This window comes from Bos javanicus, chromosome 9, assembly GCF_032452875.1.
Source record: "Bos javanicus breed banteng chromosome 9, ARS-OSU_banteng_1.0, whole genome shotgun sequence".
Taxonomy (NCBI): Eukaryota; Metazoa; Chordata; class Mammalia; order Artiodactyla; family Bovidae; genus Bos; species Bos javanicus.
In genome coordinates this window covers 96,385,220-96,410,898 of record NC_083876.1, presented here as the reverse complement: position 1 = coordinate 96,410,898, position 25,679 = coordinate 96,385,220, and the positions used below count along the sequence as shown (strand labels likewise).

The 25,679-nt window shown below is 46.3% G+C and overlaps 1 protein-coding gene across 2 annotated transcripts in view; it reads left to right on the top strand.

The window, feature by feature from the left end:
• Positions 1–2,702: 2,702 nt before the first annotated feature.
• LOC133254261 (solute carrier family 22 member 2) overlaps positions 2,703–25,679 on the top strand; it is a 32,562-nt gene continuing 9,585 nt past the window's right edge. The window contains exons 1-10 of one of the 2 annotated variants that reach the window (XM_061428480.1): positions 2,706–3,194; positions 5,572–5,675; positions 10,813–10,967; positions 13,217–13,385; positions 15,565–15,679; positions 17,218–17,324; positions 19,328–19,542; positions 20,361–20,469; positions 21,405–21,517; positions 25,255–25,354. In XM_061428480.1, the coding sequence (XP_061284464.1) occupies positions 2,799–3,194; positions 5,572–5,675; positions 10,813–10,967; positions 13,217–13,385; positions 15,565–15,679; positions 17,218–17,324; positions 19,328–19,542; positions 20,361–20,469; positions 21,405–21,517; positions 25,255–25,354 (1,583 nt within the window). In that variant the 5' untranslated portion in view covers positions 2,706–2,798. Of the gene's footprint in view, positions 3,195–5,571; positions 5,676–10,812; positions 10,968–13,216; positions 13,386–15,564; positions 15,680–17,217; positions 17,325–19,327; positions 19,543–20,360; positions 20,470–21,404; positions 21,518–25,254; positions 25,355–25,679 lie in introns of both variants that reach the window. The other variant, XM_061428481.1, reaches the window with a different exon arrangement.

Here is a 25,679-nt window from a genome sequence, read left to right as displayed (position 1 = left end):
CACCTGGGTGAGAGAAGAGGCTGGACGTGGAGGAGGAAGACCAAAGCCCCAGCTGGCCCTGTTGGACTCCTGGGAGGAACCATAGGCCTCTCCTGTCTCCCTGAGTCACTCTCGGCAATGCACAAACCTCGATTGTAGAATGGAGGGGTCCCCTCAGGGAAGTGGAGTCTTGTTCTGATGGTTCTGGAGGCAAGAACCAGGTTAGCAGGTAGAGAGCGTGTGGACAGGCAGAGTGAAGACGGATCTGCCCATCAATAGCGAGCGTCGGGCAGGGAGGGTGGCAGCCCCCAAGGCCCGCGGGCTGTGCACTGAAGATCCCGTTGAGAGACCCACAGGTTTCACAGCAGTGAGACGAGGTGACCGCTGGTCCCTGCTAGCTGTTCTCAGCCGGGCAACCACGTCCAGGGTGCTCAGCATCCTTGTTCAGAGGACAAGATCACACTGCAGAACTGCAGGCAGCAACTCTTAAAGCGGTGCTTCATCTTACGGAGTTCTGGGGTTATTTAAGAGACAATGTGATTTGCGGCTAGCAGAAGACTGATTATATATGTGTATATATATGTATATATATATAACACACTTAAAAGAAAAGAAGGAGATGTCCATTGCGGTCATGATAAAGCTCCAACTTACTCCCAGGACTCTAGAGAGAGCAGGCCTGTGTTGGGGCTTCGCATGGTACTGGCTTGGGACCACTGGTGTTTCTGGCTTGTTGCTTCTCCAGCACCGGTCTGGGCCTATGTCACTTTCTGGGTCCAGAGGTGCCCTCTGGGTCTGCCTTCTCTCCAGTGTACAGCAACTCCTGGTGATTGTTTTACACAAATTTTCCAAGGGCTTTTGTTGTGCTCAGTGGGAAGAAAAAGTCCATCTACTGCATTTTCCTGGAAATGGAAGTTCAAGCCATGTTTTTCTTGCTCAGTATCACCTTATCTTTTTGCTGGTTGGTATTATTTCTCTGCTGTTTATGTTATTCATGGTTTTCTCATCTTTATTTGAAAAATCCCTTTGCCTTTGGAGATCTCCTGAGCAAAGGACTGGAACTCGTCTCCAGATTCAGGCAACTGGCTGAGGCCTCATCTCCCTGGAAATCCTTCCCATCATCTATTATCCAAGACAGATGCAAGATGAGCCGTGGCCTCACAGGGCTGATGCTTTTAGGTCATGACAATTTATTCCCTCAGAAGCTGAGACCCCTGCTCACCATGGTCCAGTCCTGGCCTTGGCCACTTCGGGTACAGCCAGCAACTCAATTCAAGTCTCACTTCTGTTCTCTTTTCTCCTTTGAATGGGCTTCCCTGGTGGCTCAGTGATAAAGAATCCACCTGCCAATGCAGGAGACATGGGTTCCATCCCTGGGTCAGGAAAATCCCCTGGAGGAGGAAATGGCAACCCACTCCAGTACTCTTGCCTGGAAAAGTCCATGGACAGAGGAGGCTGGCAGGCTACAGTCCATGGGGTCGCAAAAGAGTCAGACAAGATTGAGTGACTGAGCATATCAAATAGTCAGTGGGTAGAACTGCATGATGAGCTTTGTGCTACAACTTTGTGCCAGAAATACTGCACCAGTTCTTGGTTCTAGAGTCTGAATCCACTCACTCAAACGGGAGTCAGTGATGGCAGGAGCCCCACCCCCAGGATGTCACCAGGAGCCTAACAGGACCCAGAGGAGGTAGACAGGGACCCCCCAGGCACCCACGTTCTGGCTTTGTTAAAAAAAAAGAAGATGTTTGCAGCTGCCTTGGGGAGAAGGACTTCTATGAGTCACTACTTTTAGACCCATGCTGTTCTAGCCACAGGAAAACAGACCCTAACAGAAAAAGAAGAAAGTAAACAAGATTCGATTTCTGGTGTTCTAATAGGCAGATATATCAAGAAGCCACCTTCCTAAAGTGGCAGCCGCCCACCGCAGTGAGGATCCTTCCATCCTCACCTGGGAAAGATGTCTGCCTGCTTCCCTTGCACTTGGATGCAGCCAGCGCCATCCTAAAGAGTACCCTCCACACCAATCACAGGCAGAAATAACAAATAAGACAAAAAGGCAGCAGAACAAGACCACACCTGCCTGCGTCTCCACTTGACCTACGTGTGGAGAGGACATGTTATTCTTTCCTCACAACCGGGTCAGGCAGTTGCAGGGTTCAAAGGCAGGAATGTCAAAGTGTCCTTCTTGAAAGAGCAGGATGGGGAAATCCGGGAAAATCAGCACAAGGCAGCCCCAGCAGGTGCCGAGTCACGGGCTGCGGGTGGTAGCGGAGTCCAGCGATCGAGTTCGCGAACCCCCCAGATCCAGACAAGAACTCTGGCCGGAGACTGTGACTCACGCCTCACCCGGGGAGCACGGCCAAAATCCAGTTCGTTTCCCTACAACACCTTAGCGAAAAGGTCGGCTGTGTGGGTGAGATATGAATCTATTCATTTCCTGGACGCTCAGTTTACTAAGAGAAAGATTAACAGGGCTGTGATACGTGAAAGCTCTCGGATTTCTCCCCGTGGGGGACATAGGAAGGATCGATTGTGGGGCCGGGTGAGGGAGCTACCCGCACACACGGGGGGATGCGACAGTAAATCCAGCGACTCACCCGGGGATTCTTCCAGGGAGCAGCAGGGTTCAGGGGCCGGGGAAGCGCCTGGCTGGGAGCTGGTCCCACCAGCAGAGGTCTGGACCAGAGGCTGGTCCCCTTTCTAAAGTACACTCACCCTTTGACTTTTGGTCGGGGTTTTGCTGAGCTGGCTGCAGCCTCGCTCAGCGACGACCGAGCAGCGCAGGAAAGAACCTCGGGATCTCTCTGCCCGGAATCATGCCGACGGTGGACGACATCCTAGAGCACATCGGGGAATTCAACTTTTTCCAGAAACAAACGTTCTTCCTCCTCTGCCTGATCTCGGCCGCCTTCACCCCCATCTACGTGGGCATCGTCTTCCTGGGCTTCACCCCGGACCACCGCTGCCGGAGCCCAGGGGTGGCGGAGCTGAGCCGGCGATGCGGCTGGAGCCTGGCGGAGGAACTCAACTACACGGTGCCAGGCCCGGGACCCGAGGGCCAGTGCCTCCGCTACGAGGTGGACTGGAACCAGAGCACCCTTGGCTGCCTGGACCCGCTGGCCAGCCTGGCTACCAATGGCAGCCCCCTGCCCCTGGGCCTCTGCGAGCAGGGCTGGGTGTACGACACACCCGGCTCCTCCATCGTGACCGAGGTAGGTGACTGTGGGACTTAAAGAGATGGAGAAAACAAACAGCGCAGCTTTCCTTAAGGAAGAACCCGGGGAAGCCCAGACGTGGAGTCAAAGGATCTCATAAAATTCTTGTTTCCAACCGAAACATGCCGCCTCTTACTTGTCTAGAGCGTGAGTTAGTTGAAACTTCAAATTATGGCCATAATTATTCTAGTGTATGCAAGTATCAGTATAAGAAATAAACAAAAACATATCAGAATTCCTGGAAATAATGCCAGGAAAGGGGAAATTTCAAAGCCTCAGGCTGAATTTCTGGAAGCTGTACCCTCCATCTGCCTCATATGAATGGACAGACACTCAACAGCTCCTAGAACTCACCTGATTGGGGCCTTACTGTGATACAATGTACTTTTCTCTCAATGGTTAACTTTCTTCTCTTTAGTTTGCTCAAAGTATACATGTCAAACCATTTGGGGTTGGATCTTTTGCTATGGTACTATAGTTTATTAAAAACCACACTTGACATTCCTACACTTGCCCTTCCCTGGTGGCTCAGAGGGTAAAGAATCTGCCTGCAGTGCAGGAGACCTGGGTTTGAGCCCTGGGTTGGGAAGATCCCCTGGAGAAGGAAATGGCAACCCAGTCCAGTATTCTCACTTAGAGAATTCCATGGACAGAGGAGACTGGCAGGCTACAGTCCATGGAGTCGCAAAAAGTCGGACACAACTGAGCACTAACACACACACACAGTTGACATACATCTGATTGTGAGGCCTCTTTTCCATAAAAAGGAAAAAAATGGAGGCTTGATGTTTAAAAAAAAATTATTGGAGTAGAGCCAATTTACAATATTGTGTTAGTTTCAAGTGTGCAGCAAAGTAAATCACTTATACATATATATACATTCACTCTTTAGATTTTTTTCCCACACAGACTATTGCATAATATTGAGTAGAGTTCCCTGTGCTCTGTAGTAGGTTCCTGTTAGTTGTCTATTTTATATACAATAATGAGACATGATTTTATTGGAGGCAAAGGAAAATAAGGGGACAAGATTATTCTACAAAGAAAGCCAGGTGCTTGGCTTAACTTAAAAGGACCACTTGGACTATGTGAAGATACTCTGTCTGAACAGACATTTAGGTAGAAGAGCCTTTTCTAAGGATCTAAAGTGGTCTGACAGTTACATGAAACGTGAAGGATTGAAGATTTAACACCGTACAATTTTTTTTTCTTCTTCTTTTTATTTATTTATTTTTTTTAATTTATTTATATCAATTCCCCATCCTGAACCCTCTTCCCTCCTCCCTCCCCATACCATCCCTCTGGGTCGTCCCAGTGCACCAGCCCCAAGCATCCAGCATCGTGCATTGAACCTGGACTGGCATCTCGTTTCATACATGACATTTCACATGTTTCAATGCCATTCTCCCAAATCTTCCCACCCTCTCCCTCTCCCACAGAGTCCATAAGCCTGTTCTATACATCAGTGTCTCTTTTGCTGTCTCGTATACAGGGTTATTGTTACCATCTTTCTAAATTCCATAACACCGTACAATTTTTAAGAGGCCTTACAACTTGGCTCATCTCACTCATTCATACAGAGATGAGGAAACTGAGGTCCAGGGCAGAGAAGAATTTTACCCCAGACAGTGAGAAGGCCTTCCCAGGTGGCTCAGGGGTAAAGACTCTGCCTCCCAATGAAGGAGACACAGGGGATATGGGTTCAATCCCTAGGTAAGGAAGATCCCTCGGAGGAGAGAATGGCAACCCACTCCAGTATTCTTGCCTGGGAAATCCCACGGACAGAAGAGCCTGGCGGGCTACAGTCCACAAGATTGCAAAGAGCTGGACATGACTGAGCCACTGAGCACGCAACGCACACACAGAGAGAGAAAGTTAGTTTTAAGCCCTAGAAACCGCATCTCCCAAACTCCGGGCTGGCACTGGTGATTCCTACAACACTGCCTCTTGTTCCAAATGACAGCAAAGGCCACAGCCCTGAGCAAGATGCTAATTCCCCTACTTTAAAGAGACACCAAACTGCCCAACTTCCTTGAGGCAGCACTTGTAATGTGTCCACACACCTATTGCCTCTGTGCATTAAAATTAGAAAGAGGAATGGTTTGTGCACAAGTAATTACCTAATTTCAGCTGATTTAGCCAAAATCAAGTTTAGCCTGATGACATACCACCAGATAGAAAGCTAAACAGGCTGCTGGTCAAATCTTCAGGTTGTGTAAAGAAAATTAACGCAAGCAAGGAAAGAGTTGGGTTATTGTCATCCAGATACTCAGTGCAATACAAGGAGTGCCTCCCGTGTCCCCTGGGCTGAGTCGCACCTAACAGGACTTGTTTTCTTTCTCTCCCCACTCGGGACCCCTGCGGCCCCTCGCAGTTTAACCTAGTGTGTGCCGACTCCTGGATGCTGGACCTGTTTCAGTCGGCGGTGAACGTAGGATTTTTTATCGGTTCTATGAGTATCGGCTACATAGCAGACAGGTAGGTGCGCCACAGAAGTGGCGGAATTGAAACCCTCGGAGGAGAGCACCCGCCCCCGCTTGAATGCCCTCCTGCCCCACAGCACACCGGCCACGCTTCCCTGGATGGTCACGACAGTCTTAGAGTTCTCCTGCCACTCCGATAGCATGACCACTGTCTGTATTTTCTCATTCTGGGGGCTCATTGAAGGATGTTTCATCATCGGGTAGCAGTGTTTCCTTGTGGGCTGTCCAGAAGCTGAGGGTGAGATGGGAGAGATGACAGATGAAAGATGACTGGACCCCTTTCGTAATCCCGACTCTTCCTTTGGCTTCCTGCCATCCCCCTGGTCATGCACCTTCGGGGCCTCTTCCCTCTTCCCTCTCAAGTCCCAGAGCCAGGTAGAATCTCACTATTGTTCTCACCTGAGCCCAAGGGGGTGCAGGATTCCTGAATCGGGGCCCCAGAGCCAGATGTAATTGTTGAGTTGGCCAGAAACTTCCTTTGTGTTTTCCCTTCTGATCTTACAGAAAACTTTGAATGAACCTTTTGGTTAACCCAATATATGTGTGGAAGTACAATATAACACTGAAAGGGAAGCAGGGTCTCCACACTGACAGAGGTAAATATTCGATTCCATGATGTCACGTCCCAAGAGATAAATGAAGGGAGACTTCTCCAGGTGGGACGCATGGCCGGTGGTCCTCTCACTTGGGTCTGAATCTTCAGGAGCTTGGTTTCAGTGGCTTGTACCAATCCAGCTCTTCCTGGGTCTCTTATTTATCCATCGTTTTGTAATCCCACATTCACTGTGCTGAAAGTTGCTCATAATGTGCATCTTTACTCATTGATCTAATTGATCAATGATCAATTAGACATTGTTAGGAGTCCCCTAAAGAGAAAGGAAAAGGAGGGCTTCCCTGGTGGCTCAGGCAGTAGAGAATCTACCTGCAATGTAGGAGACCAAGGTTCTATCCCTGGGTCAGGAAGAGCCCCTGGAGAAGGGCATGCCAACCCACTCCAGTATTCTTGCCTGGAGAATCCCATGGACAGAGGAGCCTGGCGGGCTACAGCCTATGGGGTCACAAAGAGTTGGACATTACTGAGTGACTAACAAAGGGAAAGGAACAAAAAATCGGCTCTATACTTGGTGAGCACCTTAGCTAATTTGGCCATCAGAGCTATAATGTCTGGGTGTGTTTTGTACGACAGGCAGTGTGAGCAACATTTTAAACAGTATCATCCTCTTAAATTGTTAGTCTGCTAGTGAGATAGCACTGCATAACTGAGCAATGCCTATATAGTCTCATAACTTATTATAAACTACACGTTTAATTCTGAAATAAATGGTAAATATGCCTGCTGCCTTCTCCAACTCTATCTTTGGTACAGATAAACCCACACCTGTCAGTTTAATATGAAACGTAGGTGGGACATTTTGTCTGATGATACTGCGTTGTCTGTCTGGATTAAAACCGGCAAATGTGTTAAAGATGAATCAGGCTGGCTGAGTCAGTCACACCTCAGGGGCATCTGAATGTTCACGGCCAGGACTCCCTGTGGCCACAGGCGGGAGGGGAGTGACAGAGAGGGCGCTGGTCTGAGGCAGCCCCGGGCCTCGTGCCTCTTCTGGAACTGCCTGTGCACCTTCTTCCAGAGGCTCTTCTTGGGACTCTGTGCTGCGAAGAGGCTGGTGAGGTGCAAGGGGAAGGCATTTGCTTTCACTAGTATTGCCACTGAACGGAGAGCGGTGGTTTGGAGATGACCCTTTAAGAAGGAAGAAGCACCCTAACGAGGGCGGTCCAGAGTCCACCCTGCTCCAGCGTGTGGCTCTTCGGGTCCCTGGCCCCTGGCTCCCTCTCCACTCCCGCCTGCACTGGAGAGAGCAGACTCTAACACTCAACTCGCCAGCACAGAAGTGAACAAACAGGTGACTGAGCTTCACAGTTGGTTAAATAAATGAGTTAATTATTCCCGTCCCACTCAGAGAGTAGGAACCGGGTTATAATTCTCTCCTGACGGTGCATTCCTGATTTACAATCCCCGGGTGATTATCCACCTTCTCAAATGACCTCATCATTTTGTTCCTTTTGTTGAAATCTCCTGTGTAAAGCTAATGAGTCATCATTCTTCCCCCCACAAGCTGTGCACACCCCTTTATTTCTTTTTCTTAAACTGTCTGAAGTCTGGTTGGTTATTACCCCTTTCTCCTCTGCTGTGTGCAGATAAGGGTATGGAATGAGGTGACCGCCAGAGGGGTCCAATGAGGACGCTCTATTTTTGCACACCCAACACCTGTTTCTGCACAACTCTCAGGTTTTATACAATGGGACAAGAATCTCATGGGAACCCATTTGATGCTACAGATTAAACAAAATAGATTGCGATAAGGAATTTTAAAAATATGACCTGACAGCTGAAGGGGTGAGGAGTCTTTTAAGAGCTGCAGTGTCTTTTAGAAGAAAGCCAGGAACACCAAGCCAGACTTCTGAGGGTCAGCTTTGCAACCCTCCGGTGGGAGGGAGGGAGGAAATATGCTAGAGACTTTGGAAATGAGTCTTGTGTAATGTGTCCCCTTTGTTTCATCATCCAAACCGCCTAAAGAACGATTGTGAGAATCACCTGACGTAAAAAAGTGATCGATCAGCGACTCCAGGGTTTTTACTCCAATGATCAGTCATTTAATGTCAGGCTTGTAAATGTTTTATTTTATTTTTTTATTTTTGACCATGGGATCTTAGTCCCCTGACCAGGGATCAAACCCATGCCTCTTGCTTTGGATGGAAGGCAGAGTCTTAACCACTAGATTATCAGAGAAGTCCCATCAGGCTTATGAATGTTTAACAACTGACTCTCTAAAGGAGAAAGGCCTGACTTGTAGAGTTTGCAGATCTCCATGCTATCCATGCTCCCATGGTGGTCCATTTCAAGCTACCAAAGTGAGGTCATGGAACACAGAGTTGGAGAAATATGCACCATCCTATGGCATTTCCACCATACAAATATAACAACAAGATGTAAAAGACCTCATGAGCATAGATAAATACTCAAACATAGTAAAATAATTAGAGATGGAGAAAGAGATGGTTTGCATATTTACTACACTAGCTTTTAACGCAATTTACTTTAGAGTAAGTGTATACTTTCATTTTTCATAATGGTGCATTTAACACTCAGCTCACAAATTTTCTGAAAGTCTATCAGTCAGTTCTCGAGAGTCACCACTACGCCGTTCAAATTTCAAAATGGAACCAGATACAAACAGAATCAGAGTCCCAGTGGGTTGCAGTCAAGCTTACCCAGCTCTGCAGAATCTTCCTAACCAAGCTGCCCCTACCTCCTATGCGCCAGTCATTGTACGTCATGGTGTACTATATCTCACTAGGATCCTAACAGCCTTGAAGAGGGGAGTTATTGTCCACAGTTTGCACAGGAGGAGACTGAGGCTCAGTGAAATGAAAGCACGCTTCCCAAATGCTAACGAGCATGTCAACCACCTGGAGGGTTTGTTAGAATTACGATTCTGATCCAGTGGGTCTGGAGTGGGCCTGAGGATCTGCCTTTCAAACCACCCGCTGGCGATACTCATATCCCCAGGCCACAGTCGGAGTGGCAAGTAGCTAAAGGATTTACCAAGCCAGCGGTACAGGAGTCCACCCACTCCCTTTGATTTTCTCTCTTTCTTTCATTTAACCACTTAAGTGGTTCTGTTGTAGGAGGGCAGGAAGGTGGGGATGTCTCAAACCAGTCTCCTGAACCTCCAGAATTTCTTCCAGCCCTGCCTTACTGTTTTAATCGCCTTGTGTCTGTCTGTGAAATTGTCCCCTAGTGAACTGCATTAGTAGATTCGAGTTTCTGAAGGTTCCCACGCTCTGAGTGTCAAATGGTGAATGCCCCCTCTCATCAGCCATGGGATTTTGTCACCTAGGGGAGCACGACTGGGATGCTTTGTGGTCACCCGAGTCAACTTTGGAAGTTGAAGAAATCTCCTTTGAACACGTGCTTATAAATTCTTTGAGGATAAGTGAAGGGGGTTGGGTAGGAGAACGTGGAAAGAAAGGCTAAAACGTTGTGTTGAGTTGTGACTTTGGAAGGCTGTGGATAAAAGGCTAAGAGGGTATACGTTTACAGTAGGGAACAGTTGACTGAGAATTCAAAAATGATGTAGTCAACACAGAATTTTAAGAAGTTTGGCAATTTACATCAATTCCCAATGGGACTGCTTGATCTTTAAGTTTCAGATTTAAAGCATTAATAATACCCATAAGACAGCTCACAGGATAAGGCTCAGAATATTATCTATAGCCCTTGAGAAAGAGCTAAAGGTCTTGACTGTGCTTAATGATGACATTATTATTTAGTCTCCTTTGGCTGCTGTCCTTTGTTTCTGCATTTCTCACTTCTCTGATTGAACTCATTCTTTGACTAAAGTTTTCTGCAGACAGGATGCAGGCAGAGGGCATGGTGGTGTGGGGTGGGGGCAGGAAGCATACGGTCCTGTTCTGTTTCCGTAAAAGACAAGGTTAAGCCCGGGTTCCATGTTTTCCTCTACTCTGTACTGAGACACTCCCAGGTCCTTAAAGCAATGAAACTCAAGTCCCCATAATAAAATGTACAGGAGCTCTCCGGCTAGGGGACTCCACGACAAAGGCCTAAGGGACGGGAACACATGAGGTGAGGGCATAAACAACCATTTCCATGGAGACACACAAATACCATGAAGTCCAAAGGCAGTGTTGAAAATGGATACGGAAATTCACCGAACACTGAGTTTTTTTTTTTCTAAAGCAAAAGCTCCTGGGTGGGCAGTTGAGTCTGTTCATGGAGAGGCCCAGCTCATGTGATGACGGAAGGCTTAGATAGGCCCTTGGGGCATTCAGGACCGGGGGGCTCGAAGAATCTCCCCTCCCTGAGTACCCTCCGCAGTGTGGGGCTGAGAGTTTCTGCAGCCCAGAAAGGGTCTCGCTGTTTACATATCGTGCCAACAGAACAGACCCGAAGTCAGGGATTCTCTTGGAGGGAGTCAGTCTGTACCTCTTGAATTTCCATCCTTCAGAGTTGACCCCCACTTTAGTTAGAGTTCCATAGCTTGTGTGAATTTTCTACAACCTTCGTGAATCTAATCTGATGCCATTCCCTCTCCGTTTTCTCTTCACAGGTTTGGCCGTAAGCTCTGCCTCTTGATTACAATCCTCATAAACGCTTCATCTGGAGTGCTCATGGCCATCTCCCCAAACTACACATGGATGCTAATTTTTCGCTTGATCCAAGGACTGGTCAGCAAAGCAGGCTGGTTAATAGGCTACATCCTGAGTAAGAACACTTGTGATTTTAGCTGTGGGAACAAAGGTTGGCTGGCAAAATAGTCAGTCTGGTGGGGGAAGCTACACAGAAAACTGGACTCAGCTTCCAGACAACATTGAAAGATTTTTCTTTCTGTATCAAAAGAATTTCTAAAATCTTTTCACTAGACTCATTCTACATTCCTCCTAGAAAGAAAACAATGCAACAGGAATGCCATCCAAATTCTTGTATAATGCTTTGGGAATTTTTGTTTTCTGTACCCTAGGGTGTTCCATAGAGAGAAAATCGAGCCTACCAGGCTCTTCTGATTGTTGTTCTGTCACTAAGTCACATCTGACTCTTTGTGACCCCATGGGTTCCAGTACACCAGGCTTCCCTGTCCTTCACTATCTCCCAGAGCTTGCTCAAACTCATGTCCATTGAGTTGGTGATGCCATCCAACCATCTCATCCTCCGTTGTCCCCTTCTCCTCTTGTCCTCAATCTTCCCCAGCATCAGGGTCTTTTCCATCAAGTTGGCTCTTCAAATCAGGTGGCCAAAGAAGTAGAGCTTCTGCTTTGGTCCTTCTGATGGATATTCAGAGTTGATTTCCTTTAGGATTGACTGGTGTGAACCCCATGAACTTTAGTACCAGGCTCTACAGAGAGAATATTCAATGGGAAACATGCTAGATTTATAAGAGACTTTATTAGTTTGAGTACATCCACTCTAGCAAACCACAGTTATCCTCAAATTATATGCAAGGAAACTGAGGATGCAAGTACTGTGGTCAATCTCGGGCCCTCAGCAAGCAAGACCAGGAATATCATTTACATCCTACCCATTAGGAGCCAGAGCTATGCTTAAGCTCCATGGATTATAGGAGAATATTTGCATTATAACAGCAGGGCATCTTTAAAGTGATGTTAAGAAGACTTACCACCGCACTTAGATCTTGGGAATTCACTTCATCATTGCTTTTCTTTTGGGCACATTCAAGTAGCATCCACACAAAGGGAAACGGACTCTGAAATTTAAATAATAATAATAAATCTCTCATTTCACACAAGAGAACTAGAATATCTGTGCTTAAAAATTGGCCCAGGAGAGGGGCCAATAAATCTGGGGGATTCTATGAGATGAGGAGGAAATGGCGCCTTTAATACTTTTATGTCCCTGTCACGGTAGTCCCCTGATCTATGTGAGGACGATAAAGAGATGAATGCATGCGGTTATTTGATGAGAAACTTGGTTTCTGAAGACATGACATCGAAATACGTAGCATTTGAATGTAGATTTTGGCCTCTTCTCAGTAATTTCTCCTCCAGTCCCTCCAGTGTCCTTATGGTGCTCTTGCCATGTGCCCTTTTTCTACTTTTCTTTTCTACTTGCTACCCCAAGACCTCATCCATGACCCCAACCACTTTGAAGGACAGATGTTTCCATTTATTATGTACACAATTTCATCTCTCTTTGTAAGTACTTTTGGATAGTTCACAGTACTTCATAGAAATAATTTCAGAGAACATTTCTATTTGGTTTATAAATAGCTGAAATCTTTAACATGATAACCAAACATTTAGCAAAACTCTGTGGTTCATGGAATATCTGGCATGTCAATTTTAGAATGTCTGTGATATAAAAATGACTATTTCCTAAATTCATGTACCATAGACTTCATACATCTGTCATGGTATATGGTGTAGGATAAGGCAATAATTATACCACGTGCAGTGTTATGCCTTTAAACCAGCTCTTAGAGAATAAAAAATCTGATTCATAGGGTTTTCCAATTTCTAAGTTGTGAATACTCACACCATGACTGATTTTAAGATACCAATGGGTTAAAAATCAGCTTGCAAAATTCCTAAAAATTAGGTCTTGCCAGTCAGTACTAGCTGACTTCGGTCAACTTGGAAACCCACCCCCTAGGTTTTCAAGCCATTTGCACACATTAACAGGATGGCCAAGAAAATGTTTAACTCATGTAAGAGGACATGAGCTATTATACTGAGCTATTCATTTACATGAAAATCATCTATGCTCTAAATTCAATGCTTACTCCATGTAATGTGGGATTATGAGATTTTATATTAACACAATAGCAATAATCATAACAGAATAGGTCCCAAAGGACATTTAAATGTTTCCTAAGAGCTGTATAGAAAATTCTGGAGCTTGGACCACGTTTTCGAGGTTGGCATTCTAGTTGTCCTATCGTTGGATCGCCAGCTTGCTGTCGTACTGACCGGTGCTGACCCTTTGGGTTCTCTCTACAGTTACAGAATTTGTCGGGCTGAGATACCGGAGGACAGTGGGGATTTTCTACCAAGTGGCCTTCACGATTGGACTCCTCGTGCTTGCTGGGGTGGCCTGTGTGCTTCCGCACTGGAGATGGCTTCAGTTCACCGTGACTCTGCCCAACTTCTGCTTCTTGCTGTATTACTGGTGAGTCCACGTGGAACAAAAAGGAAAGAAACTGAAATACTACCTTTAGCTAAAAAGGCTGTCTGCCCCAGTGCACACCATCCATCCAGCCTAAGATGTCCGTCACTCTTCTGTTTCACGGGAAACCCAGCTTCAGGGCTGAAAATGACAAGTTCCCACCTGTCTCGCCCTCTGGAATTCAAATGTTCTTTCACTTTGAACAAAGAGCTTTATGACTTGGATCTCACATTTTCACAGTATTTATGTGGTTTTTAAAATTAGCTTCTAGTGGCCGTAACACCCTTGGAAGAGACTGACAATATTACTGTTCTTACTCCGCCTCTCCTCAGAAGAGACTCCAAGATGGAGAAGGTGAAGGGTGACGCTGTTGTCACCACTTGGCCTGCCGGGTCCGGAGCAGACATCCCCAATCAATCACAGAAGTTTTTATCCCAGATTAGGCCAATGTGGCACCCCAGTCAGACCATACCAATCAATCAGAGTTACCAGAGCAAGTGAAATGTCAGTCGTTCCTGCCCAAGGGAAACATGCAAATAGCAGAAGCTCTCAAAAACTCCTAATGTGAGGTTACCTGAGATAAAGTAAGAAGGGTGCTGGATTATCAACCAAATCTCCTTTGCAAAAACCCACTTATTTAGTTCCTGGACATAGCTACCTGTTCTTCCCATAGGTGCCTTGTCCAAGGATTGAACATCTAAACCCTTTCTAGGAAGCCTGTTTCTCCTCCAAAAGCCAGTAACATTCTGAGGGTGATTCTTAGCTCCTTCCCTCTATCCTTTCTACCCCCTTTCTATCTCTGAATCCACCCCCTTTTTTTTTCCTGTTAGGAACTCATTAAAAAAAACTCATTTTTTCTCATTAGGAACTCATGATTTATTGCCTGGCTTTCTGGACAGATTCATAACTGGTCTCTTTGGCATCAGCTTCCCCATCCTCTAGTCCATGCTTCACATTGCATTGAAAAAATCCAGGTCTAGCTCATTCCTCTTCGGCTTAAATATTTTTCAACAGTCTTATTCTCTTCAGAATAAAGACCTAATGCTTTAGCATGACAGGAAAGGGCCAGCTATCATCCAAGTTCTGACCATCTCTGAAGCACTTCTTGCCACTTTTACTCAATTGAGTCCCATTTAGTTTTCTTACAATTCCACAAGCCCCACAATAGAACTGCTTTTTCAAAAGATCACTCAAGATGAAGAGTAGAAGACAGGTGTTTGGGCTGTTTTGTTTTCTTCAGATAAATATTCAGAAGTGGGATTTCTGGATAATACAGTAGTTCTATTTCTAATATTTTTTTAAGGAATCTCTATACCGTTCTCCATGGTGGCTGCACAAAGTATATCCCCACCAATAGTTCACCAGGATTCCCTTTTCTCCATATCCTCACCAGTACTTGCTATTTCTTGTCTTTTTGATAACGGCCACTCTGACAGGTTGAGGTGACATCTCAACTGTGGTTTTGATTTGCTTTTCCCTGGTGATTAGCAATGTTGAGCATCTTTTCATGTCCTTAGTGGCCATCTGTATATCTTCTTTGGAAAAACGTCCATTCCAATGCTCCGTTCATTTTTGTTTATTTTTAAAACTAAAAAAAGATTTGGCTGTGCTGCATCTTTGAGGCCAGGAGTGGGCTTTCTCTAGTTGGGATGAGTGGCAGCTACTCTCTGGCGGTCATACTCGGGCTTCTCATGGCAGTGGTGGCTTCTCTTGTTATAGAGCACTGGCTCTAGCGTGCAGCCTCAGTCGTTGTGGTACACGGGCTTAGTTGCTCCAAGGCATGTGGAATCTTCCCAGACCAGGAATCGAACCCTTGTCCCCTGCATTGGCAGGAGGATTCTTAACCACTGGGGCCATCAGGGAAGTCCCACTCTGCTCATTTTTAAATCAAATTGTTTGGATTTTTGCTATCAGGTCGAATGAGCTCTTTATATATTTTGGATATCAACCCCTTATTCGATATACAGCTAGCAAGTATTCTCTCCCATTCAGTAGGCTGTGTATTTTGTTGATGGTTTCCTTTACTGCGCAGTCTCCACACAGTTTTACTTCCTCTGTAGATACAACCAAACCTGTCTATGTAAGGCCCGTCCCAGAAATTGGCTTGTGGCCACTGAGCAGGTGGAGGGCCAAGTAGGATTCCCTCTACTTAACAGCACTGATGACAGTTTCTGTGCCCCAGGTGTGTGCCTGAGTCTCCTCGATGGCTGATCTCCCAGAACAAAAATGCTAAAGCCTTGAAGATCATTAAGCATATTGCAAAGAAAAATGGAAAACCCTTGCCCGGATCTCTCCAGGTGAGCCAGCGGCTGAAGTGGCAAAGCAGGGAACTGCGAAGAGGGGGAAAAAGCATGCACTGTCTCCATGGGGAACCGCAGAAGCGGCCCACCTCCCAGGCACAGCAGGGTACTTCTGTTGTACTAAGATTTGTGGTTCCCAGCAAAATATTTTACACAGATGGAAAACATCAAAGGAAACCAAAAGTCATTTGAAAGTCAAACGAGGAGCTTCTGTCTTGTTCATCTCTTGACTGTGTTGGCCCTCAGCCCCAGTACAGAGGGAAGAATCTTCAAACACAAATAATTCCTTAAAATTTTTAAAATTTTAGATAAAAAGTATCCCAAAATATTTTAAACACCCCCCTGCCTTCTTGAATAGAACAAATCAAAGTGTCCATTTTCCGTGCACTTAGCATTTCACCTTGAGTAGACCTCATCACCTTTAATTTAAAACTTTTCACCTGACAGGACCTGGTAAAGAGAAAACCAAGCTCGCTAGGAATTTATATTGACATAGTAGCAAGTAATTTCTGATGAGGCTCTAAGATGTGACCTGTACAAATCTGAGATTGACCTGACATTCACAGTGAGGGACTCAGGGGCCTTTTTTCTTCACTTCCTCTCTGGGTGGTTAGAGTACCTATTTTTTTTTCTGCATAAACAGCTGGCATAGCACTGATTCTTAGAATTCAGATCCTCTTGGAAACTGGCCAGGGAATAAAGCACATGTGGGTCACTGTCTCCCCTCCACGGTCAGAGTTCCTGTGAGGACGCTAAGTCCGGTCATTGCTGGTTCCCTGGAGGCTTCTTCCAACACCAACTTGTCCGGTTCAGCATCGACTGTGTGCTTCTAGAGTGGGCTTCTCAATTCACCGGGGGAACCTATGAACGTGCATTTCCCTCTGGCTGGGCTGGGGCCAGAGATTTTTCGCTCTTTATTATTTTGATATTTTATTTTATTTATTTGTTTGGCTGCACCAGGTCTCAGTTGAGACATGCAGGATCTTCGATCTTCATTGCAGCATATGAGATTTGGCACGCGGGACCTGGTTCCCTGACCAGGGATTGAACCCAGGCCCCCTGCACTGAAGTCTTAGCCACTGAACCACCAGAGAAGTCCCCAGAGACCTTTCATTCTAACAAGCCCCAGGTGACGCCAATGCTGGTCTGAGTGCCAAGGTCCCCGAGCAGTCTCCTATTGGCCGTACTCGGGTCCGGGTGTGCAGAGAGGGTGTGTCAATGTGCTCAGCCCTCAGGGTCCCTGGAGGACCTCAGTTTTACCCCACCGCATTTTGCCAGCAACATCCCATAATATATATGCATGAGTTACCTTGCTGCTCTGTATCCCAGTTTCCTCTTCTGTGAGACGTAGTGAAAACCATAAAATCTAACTTGCAGGGTGGTTATATTGATTAAACGAGTTAATGTGTGTGATGGGCTTACCTAGCTCTGGGCACTTTAAAAGCGTTTAGCAAGTCTAGGGTGTTATGTTCCCCAGTGACCCTGGGATGCCGTCATGAAACATACAAGACTGCTGCTCTTGTTTCCGTTCCCAGAGCCTCAGACCTGATGAGGAAGTTGGTGAGAAGCTGAATCCTTCATTTCTTGACTTGGTCAGAACCCCACAGATAAGGAAACACACCTTGATCTTGATGTACAACTGGTAAGGATTATTTTCCACTTTAAAATCTCTCCAAATCCTTTTAATCTCCATCATCCACATAGAGGGAGGGACCAAGAGGACCTTCAAAACGTAGCCTAGGTCCAGTCAGCATCAGTGGTGGATTGCAAGTGGGCTCATTTATATTTTTGTCAGGCAGATGTTGAAATCAGCTTACAGACCCAACACATAGACCACTACATTCTCAACCTGGGCTTTACTTTAAGAATCACCTGGGAGTTTATAAAATACCAAGGCCAGACTCTTCTCCCACAAAGACATGGATTTAATTGTCAAGGCTAGGAACCAGGAACCAGTAGTTTTAAAATCTTCCAAGTGATTCTAATGTCAAACTGAGACAATTGGTATAGATTTTTTTAAATTGAAGTATAATTGATTTACAATATGTTAGTTTCAGTTATACAGCATAGCGATTCATATATATATATATATATATATATATATATATATATATATATATGATTCAAATTCTCTTCCCTTATAGAAGTAGGAGAAGTAGAAGTGTTAGGCACTCAGTTGTGTCTGACTCTTTGTGAGTCAGACTGCTGTGGACTGCAGCCTGCCAGGCTCCTCTGGCAGGAGTCCATGAGAAGGAGAGGAGTCCATGAGAATTCTCCAGGCAAGAATACTGAAGTGGGCCGCCGTTCCCTTCTCCAGGGGATCTTCCTGACTCAGGGATTGAACCTGGGTCTCCTGCATTGGCAGATAGATCAGATTCTTTACCATCTGAGTCACCAGGGAAGCCCTTACAGGTTGTTAGTAAATATTGATAGAGTCCCCGGTGCTATACAGTAGGTCCTTGTTACATAGGTTAATTGATATGAGTGTAGATCTCTACTGCAAGGCCTTTTCTTTTCCACCTGGATAAAATGTAAATAAATAAACTTCTCAAACAAGACTAGACAGGATTAACCACTGACTCCACATCAAGTAGCAAGTCTGAGCATCCTCACTGCCTGCAGGCTGCTCCAGAGCCCTGGGCTCCGCACCAGCCTCTGCACCACGCAGCACGCTTTCCCTTCACTAAGTGACATCACTGGGATGACACAGAGCAGCCGAATGATGCTTCACAGTCACTGACAGAAGGCGACGTCCCTGGCGGTCCACGCCCCCTCTGCAGGGAGCATGGGGTCGATCCCTAGTCGGGGAACTAAGATCCTGAGTGTCCTGCACGCCACATGGGACAGCTAAACAATAAAGACTATCCACAGTCACCGACAGAAGCAGAGCTTAGCAGGAGTTAGTTTAGCAGCCTTCACAATATTGCATGCAAAATGCATCGGGGAAACTTGGCCTCATTATCCACATATTTTCCATTGCAGACATTGAACGCTTCCAGTCAACAAAACCAGAAACATCATCTAAGTCTTGTCTGTGAATGGATAAACAACAGGGACCTACCATATAGCGCAGGGAACTAGATTCAGTATCCTGTGATCAACCATAATGGAAAAGAATATTAAAAAAGAAAGCATACATGTATACAACTCAGCCACTTTGCTGTACAGCAGAGACTGGCACAACACTGTAAACCAACTATTCTTCAATTTTAAAAATTAATTAATTTTTAAAATGTTGTCTGTATCATGTCAGAAGATAAATCATCAAAAGTGGGGCTGTATCCATTTGGGAATTTGCTTTCCACTTGGTCTCCTGTGTTCCTAATGTTTGGATTAAGTAGTCATTAGAAGACCAGAAAGAGAAAAGATTAACAACCACTAATAACCTGAAACAGTTCTACTAAATAAATCCTTCCAGTAAGACGTTGCTTCTCACCTTTCAATTTGGCCAGGGAATGTTAGCCTAATTCTTTCCCTTTCCAGACTCTGAGGTTACAGCCAGTCACCGTAATGGGTCAGATGGTGTAAAAGCAGTGGGATGGAGGGAAAGCCATAATAAGATGACAAGGAAAGGTGTCCTACAGTCAAGCTTTCGGTGACTTGCTCACGGTGCTTGTCTTGATCTGAGCTCTCCTCTTTGCTCAGGTTCACGAGCTCTGTTCTCTACCAGGGCCTCATCATGCACATGGGCCTTGCGGGCAGCAACATCTACCTGGACTTCTTCTACTCTGCCCTGGTCGAGTTCCCTGCTGCCTTCCTCATCATCCTCACCATTGACCGCATAGGTCGCCGTTATCCATGGGCCGTATCAAATATGGTGGCGGGGGCAGCCTGTCTGGTCTCGGTTTTTATCCCTGAGGGTAAGTGCCCGGCCAAGCTGGGGTCTTGTCTGCCAAGGCCCTGAGAAGGGGCCAGGGGCGGGGATTTGGGGGCGGGGCGTGGGAAGCACAGCCCTTTGATAGGAAGACCATGTTTTTCAGCGTGGAAGTCTATTTGGAAAGAATGAATGAAATATCTGGGACTTTCCTGAGTGAACGCATATGGCAACTCTGCCTGTAAGAGCCATGGCACCCCATGATGGCCTGATGTGATATAATCACATCCACTGGTTCTCTGAGTTGGGCTTCCCTGGTAGCTCAGACGGTAAAGCGTCTGCCTGTGATGCAGGAGACCTGGGTTCGATCCCTGGGTCGGAAGGCTACCCTGGAGAAGGACATGGCAACCCACTCCGGTACTCTTGTCTGGAAAATCCTACGGACGGAGGAGCCTGATAGGCTACAGTCCATGGGGTTGCAAAGAGTCGGTTCTCTAATGTAGTACAAGAGAGGCTAGGAGGACCCACGCCTCGGGCTATCTGGCTGGGCCAGCACAGAGAGCAGGCTATTTCTTCCGGGTCACCTCTGTAGACGAAAGCTGGTGGAACTTTGGAAGCGGGTGTCATTCTGGTGTCATTAACGACCGAGGTCTAAAGTGAGGAGTGTGTTAGAACCGTGAGGCTAACACGAGCAGACGCGGGGGATTTTGCAGAACTGTCCTGAGGCTGCACAAGTGCCGGCGGTGCACTCTTGTCCCGTTCTGGGGGATGCACTATCTCCTTGCCCCTCGCCTCTGCCACCGAGCCCCGTTGGGCAGCCCGGGAGCCTGAGCAGCACGTGTCAGCCGTGTGTTTTCCCCTCAGATCTACACTGGCTAAGAGTTACGGCTGCTTGCCTGGGTCGGATGGGGATCACAATGGCCTATGAGATGGTCTGCCTGGTCAACGCGGAACTGTACCCCACGTTCATCAGGTGCGTACGTCCCCCTCAGCGCGAGGAGGGCGGCTGGGACATTTGTTTACTGGTGAGAACGACCACAGGTGCCGACAGAGGACAACTCACCTTTCTTAAGAAATTTATTTTATTGATGTACAGTTGATTTACAGTGGCGTGCCAATTTCTACTGTACAGCAAAATGATTCAGTTATACGTATGTACATTCTTTTACGTATTCTTCTCCATTACGATTTATCACAGGATATCGAGTCTAGTTCCCTGTGCTAAGCAGTAGGACCTTGTGGTTGATCCATCCTGTATAGAACAGTGTGCCTCTGCTAACCCCGAACCCCCAATCCAAGCCTCTCACGCCTTCCACGCTCCTTGGCAACCACGAGTCTATTATCTGTGTCTGTGAGTCTGTTTCTCTTTTGTAGATAAGTTCATCTGTGTTATATTTTAGATTCCACATGTAGATGACATCATACGGTATTTGTCTTTCTCTTTCTGACTTCCTGCGCTTGGTATCTCTAGGGAAGGCACCTTCCTTTTCAAGAGGATGGGACCATTTCAAGGCAGTAGGCAGGTCACACCTCACACTCCCCGGCTGGGGTAAAACTCAGGAACCACGTGGGGAGAACAGGAGCCATTGCACGGAGAGGGATGACCGAATGGCCACAGGTGGGAGAACAGCCCATGCAGGATGGCAGAGCAGAGCGAGGGCAGACGGTGATGAAAGTAAGAATCCAAAATTGGCCCCGTCCCCAGTTAGACATCTTCGAGAAAGTTAATATAAAACAAGTACAGCAGAACATGAATGGAATTATGTATCGTTTCCGTGCGTCGACAGTACCGTGAGGACTTTCAGCTCGCACCCGTTTTAATGATTGGGGGAGGTATTTAAGACGGGCGTGGGAGATAACTACGGTCCTGTGATAAGCAGAAGGAAACATGGGTGTCCCGCGTTTCAGGAACCTCGGGGTCCTCGTGTGCTCCTCCATGTGTGACATCGGGGGCATCCTCACCCCCTTCCTGGTCTACAGGCTCACCGACATCTGGCACGAGCTCCCCCTGGTGGTTTTCGGTAAGAAATCCTCAGAGATGTCCGAAGGAAAACCTGTCTTTTAGGGGTCTCCATGTTTCTACCTCCAAACTAGTGCTCTCCTTGCAAGTCACTACTAAATGTGACTGGTAATTGGTACTACTATTAGTGTGGCAACTCTAGTGTTACTAACAGCATTAGCAGCCGCTAACACTCAAGTCTGGGAACCCACGAGGACTCACGCCCGTAGAGATGCAAAGTCCAGGTCGAGTGAGGTGGGGGTTTCCTTGAAGAAGACACTCTCCCCTCACTGCTGTCTGCCTCTTTGTCCAGGAACTCATTCTTTCTATCTCCTCTAGGCCCAGACATTGGAAAATCCAAACTCTTTTTACTTCCTTACTTCAAAAGAAGCAGTTAAAATTTTGCCAAGGGCAATTTCAACACCCAGGGGAAACAAAGGCCAAGACTGAGAGAATGCAGACTTCCCTGGCCGTCCAGAGGTTAAGACGCCGCGCTCAGATACAGGGGGCCCAGGTTTGATCCCTGATCAGGGAACTAGATCCCACACGCTGCAACTGTAAGATCCTGCATGCTGCAGTGAAGGCCCAGTGCAGCCAAATAAGTACATTTTTAAAAAAAGAAAGAAAACGGGTTACATGACAGGAACACCCGTGGGGGTGCTGGCGCCCTGTCCTCAGGTTCCTCAGCGATTAGACCGAAGCAGCAGGGGCACAGTCCTGCCCGCTGACCCTGAAGGAGGTATGGGTGCTGAGTGCACCCCTCCCGACCAGCCGCAGGAGAGAATAGGAGGGATTAACCTAATCAGCACCACGTCCTGAGCCCTAAGTCTGCAGACTGAGAGGGGCTGGGATCCTGGGAGGTTCCGTTCACCCAGTATCCACTGCCTCTTCCCCCAGTGGCAGACAGAGGGACAGGTGCCCTCCTGGGCACCCGGCAGACACGGCTCCAGATCCACACACGTAACTTCACCCTCTCAATGTGTCAGCCCTGGGGTCTCCATGCACCCACTCCTGTCTTCTTTAAGACTCCTTCCAAGTCTTTGTTTTAATTTGACAGAAATGGAATGCTTTCCCCACGGGCATACAAGACCCAGTCTGGGGTAGGAAGGTAAAGACTGTCTCAGATGACAGCATGGGGACAGCAAATGGCTTTCCCCCAATCCTGCGTGTTGTCACACCCAAGTGTCTCTGCTCATTCCTTCTGCTCGAGGGACTTGTGAGGGCAGAAGTTTCCACTGCTGTAGATCTATCAGCAAAAACTCCAAAACACTGAGAGAACTCACCCTCGAAAGAGACCTGACGAATGTTTCCATGTTCCACCTTAATAACAACAAGATGGCCAAGTTGATAGAACATGAGGTCTCTATCCCAAGGTAGGCAGAGTGGCTGGGAGCCCCGGGCCCAGACTCCTTCCTCCCCCAGAACTGGCCAAGGGGCCTGACCCCAGGACCCCCTTTCCATCTTGGGAGCACGTTCTGGTCTCTTCCTTACAATCCAACCTTGGCCACTCCCCTAGGTTGGCAGTGAGTGGTCCCTGGGTCTGAGGGATATTTCTGGGTAGAAAATAGATACTCCTTAGTATCTATTTTGTTTCTCTTAGTACCATTTAACAACAACAACAACAACAAAATATGTGAAGTCCAGACCCAGAGGAACTCCCCAGACCTAGATCCTCCTTTGGGCCCTGCCTGTCCATCAAAAAGATAAAGGATTTTAATTGCATTTCAAATTTGAAGTAAGCAAAGTGTTAGTGGCTCAGTCGTGTCCAACTCGTTGTGACCCCATGAACTATACATAACCTGCCAGGCTGCTCTGTCCAGGGGATTCTCCAGGTGAGAATACTGAAATGGGTAGCCATTCCTTTCTCCAGGGCATCTTCCTGACCCAGGGATCGAACCCGCGTCTCTTGTGTCTCCTGCATTGGCAGGCAGGTTCCTTAACACTAGAACCACCTGGGAAGAAGACAATTCCTGATTTTATATTGCTGGTAGTTTCCTTCTCTCACCAGCTTTTAATAGCTAGCAGGAAGCAAAACAAGCAGTTTTACACTTTTTCTTGCTGCTGCTGCTGCTAAGTCGCTTCAGTCGTGTCTGACTCTGTGCGACCCCAGAGACGGCAGCCCACCCGGCTCCCCCGTCCCTGGGATTCTCCAGGCAAGAACACTGGAGTGGGTTGCCATTTCCTTCTCCAATGCATGATAGTAGTGTTCAAACTGTGCTCTAGTAATATCCAGAAATGGTCATCTAGAAGCTTGAAAACCAACACATGAATACATTGGAAAAGTTCATGCCACGGGCCAGGCACTTTTCTAAGCACCTAACAAATATGAACTCATTTCAGCCCCATAACAAGCATTTGAGGTGGAGACATCATCCCACACTTTGCAGAGGTGCCTGGAGTATCGGGGGATCATAGAGCTTCTTGGGGCTCTACGACCAGTGCTCGGGGTGTCAGCACCCTGGTGCCCAGAGCTACAGCCGGTGCCCTGAACCACTGCGCACTGGAGGCCTGTATTTCTATTTCAGTTTTAAGGGTGCAGAAAATGGAGTCCAGCAGGCATTTTTTTGAAACCCCTAAATAGTAAAAAACCCACATCCTACTTCTTGCATTCTATGACAGAAAATATATAAAGATGTACCCTGGTTTGATTCCTGGGTCGGGAAGAACCCCTGGAGAAGGGATAGGCTACCCACGCCAGTATTCATGGGCTTCCCTGGTGGCTCAGATGGTAAAGAATCTGCCTGCAATGAGGGAGACCTGGGTTCAACCCCTGGTTTGGGAGGATCCCCTGGAGGAGGGCATGGCCACCCACTCCAGGATTATTGCCTGGAGAATCCCGTGGACAGAAGAGCCTGGTGGGCTATAGTCCATGGGATCACAAAGAGTTGGACACGAGTGAGTGACTAAGCATGGCACAGCACGTGTGTGTGTGTATGCACGTATATATATATATATATTTTATGTATATATATGTATTTGTGTGTGTATATATATTCTTTTTATGTATATTTAAGTATATATATTTGTATAGATATATATTGTCTTTTTATGTCTATACACACATACATACATCTATATACATTTAAAGTCTATATATAGATATACATAAAAAATACATGCATATATACATAAAGATACTATATATACACATAAAAAGACTATATATAAATGTATACATTTAAAAAGCTATATATATTAAAAAGAATATATATATGTGAATCACTTTGCTGTATGCCTGAAATTAACCCAATGTTGTAGATCAACTATACTTCAGTAAAATAAAAAATAAAAAGCAACAATAAATAAAAATAAAAAGCCTGGCTATACCATTTAATGCCGTTATGAAGTAATATGTGATTCATTACTTTTATTTGCTGGTAACAATCCAAGTTTCTAACTCATTTTCATTACTACGTGCTTTATATTGGCAGGGCTATATTCTTTCTTTTCTTAGCATTGTTTTTTTTCAGAGTTATTTTCTAACTCTAAAGTATCTTAATATCATGGCAATGTTCTCTAGCCTAGAATAACTTTGACTCAAAATGCGAAGTATTTCATTTCCCTATAAGGAATTGTAATTCAGCGGAGTTTGGAACGGGCTAAATATTTATGATGGAGAACAGGGCAGTCTGAGATGGCAAAGGAATCTGTAAGTATAGGAAATCATCAAAAACATTTTTTTAAGAAACAAGGGGAGCTCTCATTACAGAAGCGGCACGCATCAACCCTGAATGTGATCTTTGTCTGTTTGGCTCTCAGCTGTGGTTGGCCTGATTGCTGGAGGATTAGTGCTGTTGCTCCCAGAAACCAAAGGGAAGACTTTGCCTGAGACCATTGAAGAAGCTGAGAACATGCAGAGGTAGGGAGTTGCGATTTCTTCATGAACTATTCCATACGTGTTTGGGGAAAACGCTGTAGCCGGCTGGAAAGAAAGATGATGGTGAATCTGTCCCTCCCACTGTACACTGAGATCAATTCAAATGAAAGCAAAGATTAAAATGTACCAACAAAGAAACAGTAAAAGAGAATGAAGATATTATAGGAGAAGCCCTTTACCCTTTCACAGTGAGGAAGACTTAAAATTTGACCAAAAATATCCAGGACCCATTAGGAAAAAAAAGTTCACCTTCATAAAAATTTAAAACTGTGTTGAAAAACTTCCATAAGCTAAAAAAAGATAAGCA